This window comes from Penaeus japonicus, unplaced genomic scaffold, assembly GCF_977035675.1.
Source record: "Penaeus japonicus unplaced genomic scaffold, GWHDUDI00000001_assembly GWHDUDI00000006, whole genome shotgun sequence".
Classification (NCBI taxonomy): domain Eukaryota; kingdom Metazoa; phylum Arthropoda; class Malacostraca; order Decapoda; family Penaeidae; genus Penaeus; species Penaeus japonicus.
In genome coordinates this window covers 7,182,992-7,190,491 of record NW_028234408.1, presented here as the reverse complement: position 1 = coordinate 7,190,491, position 7,500 = coordinate 7,182,992, and the positions used below count along the sequence as shown (strand labels likewise).

General features: G+C 43.2%; 1 protein-coding gene across 1 annotated transcript in view; it reads right to left on the bottom strand.

Annotated features, from left to right (window-relative positions):
* Myo10A (unconventional myosin 10A) overlaps positions 1–7,031 on the bottom strand; it is a 107,312-nt gene extending 100,281 nt beyond the window's left edge. Inside the window, exon 1 of the mRNA XM_086537442.1 lies at positions 6,117–7,031. Coding sequence (XP_086393568.1) covers positions 6,117–6,866 — 750 coding nt within the window. The 5' untranslated portion in view covers positions 6,867–7,031. The remainder of the gene's footprint in view (positions 1–6,116) is intronic.
* Between the last annotated feature and the right edge of the window lie 469 nt (positions 7,032–7,500).

Below are 7,500 nucleotides of genomic sequence, written 5' to 3'. Positions count from 1 at the left end.
GATGATGATGATGATGATGATGATGATGATGATGATGATGATGATGATGATGGTGATGATGATGATGATGATGATGATGATGATGATGATGATGATGATGATGATGATGATGATGATGATGATGATGATGATGATGATGATGATGATGATGATGATGATGATGATGATGATGATGATGATGATGATGATGATGATGATGATGATGATGATGATGATGATGATGATGATGATGATGATGATGATGATGATGATGATGATGATGATGATGATGATGATGATGATGATGATGATGATGATGATGATGATGATGATGATGATGATGATGATGATGATGATGATGATGATGATGATGATGATGATGATGATGATGATGATGATGATGATGATGATGATGATGATGATGATGATGATGATGATGATGATGATGATGATGATGATGATGATGATGATGATGATGATGATGATGATGATGATGATGATGATGATGATGATGATGATGATGATGATGATGATGATGATGATGATGATGATGATGATGATGATGATGATGATGATGATGATGATGATGATGATGATGATGATGATGATGATGATGATGATGATGATGATGATGATGATGATGATGATGATGATGATGATGATGATGATGATGATGATGATGATGATGATGATGATGATGATGATGATGATGATGATGATGATGATGATGATGATGATGATGATGATGATGATGATGATGATGATGATGATGATGATGATGATGATGATGATGATGATGATGATGATGATGATGATGATGATGATGATGATGATGATGATGATGATGATGATGATGATGATGATGATGATGATGATGATGATGATGATGATGATGATGATGATGATGATGATGATGATGATGATGATGATGATGATGATGATGATGATGATGATGATGATGATGATGATGATGATGATGATGATGATGATGATGATGATGATGATGATGATGATGATGATGATGATGATGATGATGATGATGATGATGATGATGATGATGATGATGATGATGATGATGATGATGATGATGATGATGATGATGATGATGATGATGATGATGATGATGATGATGATGATGATGATGATGATGATGATGATGATGATGATGATGATGATGATGATGATGATGATGATGATGATGATGATGATGATGATGATGATGATGATGATGATGATGATGATGATGATGATGATGATGATGATGATGATGATGATGATGATGATGATGATGATGATGATGATGATGATGATGATGATGATGATGATGATGATGATGATGATGATGATGATGATGATGATGATGATGATGATGATGATGATGATGATGATGATGATGATGATGATGATGATGATGATGATGATGATGATGATGATGATGATGATGATGATGATGATGATGATGATGATGATGATGATGATGATGATGATGATGATGATGATGATGATGATGATGATGATGATGATGATGATGATGATGATGATGATGATGATGATGATGATGATGATGATGATGATGATGATGATGATGATGATGATGATGATGATGATGATGATGATGATGATGATGATGATGATGATGATGATGATGATGATGATGATGATGATGATGATGATGATGATGATGATGATGATGATGATGATGATGATGATGATGATGATGATGATGATGATGATGATGATGATGATGATGATGATGATGATGATGATGATGATGATGATGATGATGATGATGATGATGATGATGATGATGATGATGATGATGATGATGATGATGATGATGATGATGATGATGATGATGATGATGATGATGATGATGATGATGATGATGATGATGATGATGATGATGATGATGATGATGATGATGATGATGATGATGATGATGATGATGATGATGATGATGATGACGATGAGTGATGATGATGATGATGATGATGATGACGATGACAGTAACAATGATAATAACAATAATAAAAAGGATAATAATAATTACATTCATATTACTGATGATAATAATAGTAAGACTAATATCAAAGATCATAACAATAACAATAATACCCACAACACTAACAATGAATAATAAATCCCCAAAATAAGAAATAAAAAACAAATTAAGTATGAATGGGTAAATCAATTGATCAAAATCGTAACAATCATCAGTAAACGGTAAAAAAAAAAGTTAACAGAAACTCTCCTATAGGAGCAAGCATAAAATATACAGTTTACCTTGACGTGGAACAGATTAAATAAAATCAGCTGTCTCCAGTTTCTCTCTGTATATAGTGTCATTCGGTTCCAAATGGCCTTTTTATTGTTGGGTTTATATACTTCGTTTTAGGGTTTGTTAATCTCGTATAAGAGGTTTTGGGTTTAAGGAAAATGAGGCGGTAGATAACTCATAACGATGGATAAGTGACGAAAGTGACAAGGAATAGCTGAAAGATGAAGGTAATGAAATATTGATATTCTAATCATCATAATTTACTTGCAAACTTAAATACAAACGGATAACGCGTGGAAAGAAAAGAAAAAAAATCAAAGACAACAAAACGCGAAATGATGAGATAAAAGAAGAAAAAAAGAGAGACGAAGAAAGGATGAGAAAGGAGGGACCGCTGACCCGAATACCACATGTCCCTCAGTGAGCAGACCGGGCGGTCGCATCAAGCATTCATTGGTCCTCCTTGGCCGAGCGAAGTAGAACACAGCCGCCCTTAATGGTGGGAAATATGTTTATGAGCGGCGTGGCTTCATTGTCGAGGTGGTCCCATACGCTAGACTGAGCTACTGAGAGAGCTTCTTGACGTCTGAGAGGAAAGGGTTGCTGTGTTTGGGACATTTGTTGACCGGAAGCGGGTTCGTGTGGATTGCTTTGTTGTAGACCTCTGACGCTTCGCTTATTTTTTCTAATGAATGGAGAGGATTTCTATGGTAAATTCTGGATCTACGGATATACAAATGCCTTTTCCCTTAATGCCAGCCATCCATAAAAAGCCGAATGTGTTTACAGCAGGCGCGTTCGCCGTCGGGGCTGTCGGAAGTGAGCGTACCTCGCAGCGACAGGTACGCGGTGACGTCATCACAAACAACCTCCGGGTGTCGAACGAACGCGGCTGCCCGCACACTTCAACACGGCCTATATACGCTACTGTATATTACCACTCTTTTCTAGATAAAAAAAAGAAAAAAACAAGAATCGGTAACACTTCAAAATTATAAAAATTGAAATCGTTTCAATAAGCAAGACCCGGTGAATTCCGTTCCCACACTCGGCGTTTTCTTCGAGGTTTCCCCTAAGAGCCAACAAAAGACAAGAGAAGAACACTTCGCCCGTTGAAAAATGCGTCTCACAGGTCACGTGTTGTCACCCCGACGCCTCTGCCACGCACACCACAGGGGGGAAGAGGGGGGGGGGGCAGCGGCTTCTTAATTCGTGTTAGTTCTCATTTGTCTCGTTTCTTGAGCACGTTTCGAAGCTTCATGCGAACGGTGAAGCTTCAGTTGTCTCCATAGCATAATGAGAAGCTTTTACAGTGATTTTGTTTTTTACATATGAAGGCATGATTAATTAATATATATATTAATCGCACCTATGCATGTAGAGTATATAAATATCTATATCTATTCCTGTTATATCTAAATCTACCTATATCATATCTATACACATCTATGTCTGTTCATCTATCTCTCTATCTCTCTATTACATTAATCAGTACACACAAGAAAGCAAAAACTTTCCCTATAAATATTACTTCCACAACGTCACTTTCCCGACCAAGCTCATTAAAACTAATCAAGCGTCTTTAAGAAATAAAAAAAAATTAAAGCCTCACCTGGGAAAAAAAAGTTGCAATTATTAAAGCCTCCAAGTTCAAACCGCGAACCGTTCCCGCTGGAGACGGATCTCTGTGATTTGACCTCTTGAAACCCTCGCGTTGACCCCTCTTCACCTCTGACCCCTTCCCCTTCCTATCCCCCTCTCCTCCCCTCCTACCTCCCTCTCCTCCTACTCCCCTCCCTCTCCTCCTACTCCCCTCCCTCCCTCCTTCCCCTTCCTCTTCCACCAACTACCCCCTCCTCTTTACACCCCCCCGCCCCCCTGTTGGTTGTCTTAGTGACCTACTGCCGTGGAACTGCAAGGACGTGGGGGAGGGGAGGGGGGAGGAGAGAGGAAAGTGGGGGGGGGGTAGATCTTTCATTCTTGGGGCATTTAACGGAACTATTTTCTTTTTTTTTCTTTTCTTTTTTTCTTGCATCGACCTTTCTTTAGTGAAAATTAAGGGCATTTGGCGGTTTCGGGATCAATCAATAAATGTATCGATCTAATAGTTGCATGATTATCATTATCTTTTAAGAGCAGGGGAATTAAATAATTTGAATAAGGGTATTTGGAGAAGTGAAAAGGACAGCTTAGAATGTCAGTGACAAGAGAGAAACAAAAATGGATAAGATATGTATATATATGTATATGTATATGTATATATATAAAATATTATATATAAATAATATAAATTATAATATAATTATTAAATATATATATATAATATATATATATATATATCGTATCTAATATATATATATATAGAGAGAGAGAGAGAAGGACGAGAAGGAGGGAGAGTAGAGAGAAGGGAGAGGACGTGAGAGAGGAGGAGAGACGACCAGGAGAGAGGAAGGAGAGAGAAAGGGAGGAGATGCGGATGAGAGAAAGAGAGAGAGAGAGAGAGAGAGAGAGAGAGAGAGAGAGAGAGAGAGAGAGAGAGAGAGAGAGAGAGAGAGAGAGAGCAAGAGAGAGAGAAAGAGAGAGACAGAGAAAGAGAAAGAGATAGATAGATAGATAGAGAGAGAGAAAGAGAAAGAGAGAACATTCGGAGTAGAAACAAGAAACCTAAAGAAAAGCAAGAATAAAAAGAAAACCCTACAATGTCACCGCGCGCAGAAAAGAACAGCGTGAAAGTTCATCGGCTGTTATCTTGGGCCTACCGCCGCCCCACCTTCGCGTTCCGCCTCATTCGAAACGGTGTGTTTACCCGCCTCCTTTTCCCGTCGCTAGCCAATAATAACGGTCATTTGCGAACTATAAACGTTTTAATGGCTAGAATAATAGCGACATTTTTACGCTATTGTTGTCTCGCTGATCTTACAAGCTCTCGGGCGTGAAAGAGTAAGTCGAGGGAGTGGAGTGACTTACGGGGGAATTGAGGCAACATTCCGATTCGCTTTTGCAATCACCAGTGTCGAGGCGGACGAGAAAACACACGCAGACACAGTCACATTCATATCTACGCACATCCGTGGACTCACGCGCGTATGCACACGCAAGAAGCCATGCAGTCACGGACGGATATTCGCAAGCATGCGTGTACACAAGAACACACACCCATCACGCATGTATACACGCAGATACAAATGAGGGAAAGATAATGAAAGCGAAGGAGAGGGAAAGGGAGGAATGAGAAAAATAAATAGAGAGAGAGGGAGGGAGAGATAGATAGATAGATAGAGTCAGAGAAAGGGAGAGAGGGAGAGAGTCAAAGATTAAGGGAGAGAGGGGGAGAGTCAAAGATTAAGAGAGAATAAGACCGAAAGAGACTGAAGAATAAAAAAAGGAAAAAAAAAGAGAAACAGGGAAGACCAAAAAACGCCGGTGAAAGGACCCGAAGCACTTTTATAGCGCCTTGCCACAGATCACGAACGGCTTCACGCTCTTGGACGACATCACAAGAAGGAACCCACCGCGTGTGATCCTTCCTCAAGTGCCGGAAGAGCCTTTAGGAGGAATCGAAATCCTCCTCGCCTACCCTCCAGAAGACCGCCCTCTCGAGCCGCCGCCTCGAGGGTCACTTCCACCCACCGGTCCTTCTAATACCCACTGGACTCACACTCTTCAGCTCTTTCGGCATGTAAAAGTATGGCTGGAGGGATATTTTTTGTTCTTTTGTCTTTTTATTTTTATCTAAGAAGATATAATTACCTTGGATTGGGAATGGCAACGTAGAGAAACTGACCGAAAAGTTTAGTTGAAAGTAATGTAAAAAGAGATCGAGAATAATCATGCAAGGAGGCCACATTCTAATTCATACTTTTTTGGCGCCGACGAGACCCTTTCGCCTTCTGACGGGCGGGCGAGGCTGGTCCTGGCGGGGCAGGGAGAGGCGCCCCATGCTGTGCGCTCGCGCCACGCCCTCGCCCATCTGCCTTCCTCGGGAGCGCGACGCCCTGGAGACAGTGCCAGCAGTCGAAGGGGCGGGGCTGGATGTCGTGGACGGCAGCGTCATAGCAGCGCCCCGAGGCACCAGGGCCGAGGCGTCGACGGAGCGGTGCCTGGCCCTGCGAGGCGGCTTGCTGGGGATGCTGCCTCCGGTGCTGGGGGACCTCCGGCGGCTGGAGGCGCTGCGACTTGCGCCCTCGATGCTGGGCGAGCGAGCCCTTCGCAAGGACCCTCGGGAGGAGGAAGAGGAGCGAGACCTGTTGGTGGCGCCCTTCCAGGAGGAGATCCCGGAGGACATGGTGCCCGAGGAGTAGGAGGCGGCGTCGAACTGCGCGGCGCGGCCGGCGGTGGCCTCGAGGTAGCACGAGAAGAGCTCCGGCGGGACGGGAGAGCCCTGGCTCACGGCGATCATCGTCGGCTCCACCTGTCCCTCCAGATCCCTCCATCGCCGCCTGAAGGAGAGGCCGAAGGACCTCGCCGTCACGTTGGAGGGCGAAGCAGTTGTGTTCGGACTCCAGTAGTAGGTGGCGGTGGACGCGCGGCGGAGCGTCGCGATCGGAAGCTCCGCCAGCGTCTTGGCCCAGTCGCCGTCGCCGTCGCTCTTTCCGCAGAGACACGACATCGTAGCGGTACCTCCTCAGCGACGATAGTCCTCGTTAGATCATCTTTCTGTCGCTGGCGAAGGCGGGACCTCGCTCAGTGTACGCATGGCTCACCAGTTCACGAATAACACTTTAATACGAAGGTAACATTTCAGTCTTTCCTAAAGACGATTAATACTCCTGCTCTCTTATAAAGAAAAACAAACACATAAATAAAAACCAATGCACACATTTCCCATAAGTACTCGAAGAGAAAAAACAAACAAAATAACGCACAACGCAAGACTTGAAAGTAACTTTTCGTCACCCCCTCCCTGCTCCCCCCCTCCCCTACGCGTATGAAGCACAACATATCGCAATTCCAACCCCCTTCCCTACCAAAAAAAAAAAAAGGTGTTTTTCCGGTCACTACGTCCATTCCCCCCCCCCCCCTCCCTTCCATTCCCTCTCTCTCCCCGTAGCATTGCGCCGAACCAGCGCAATTATGTTCCGGGAATACGCGCCGGCGATTTATTATCAAAGGTCGCTGAGGCGTTGTTGCGGCCGACTTGCCCCAGATACGACGCCACTGTCCAAGACAACGCGGCAGAACGAGAGGAAATCTTGCAAGGGACTCGCTCCTACTTTCCAAAATTCCCGACGATGGTCAAGATA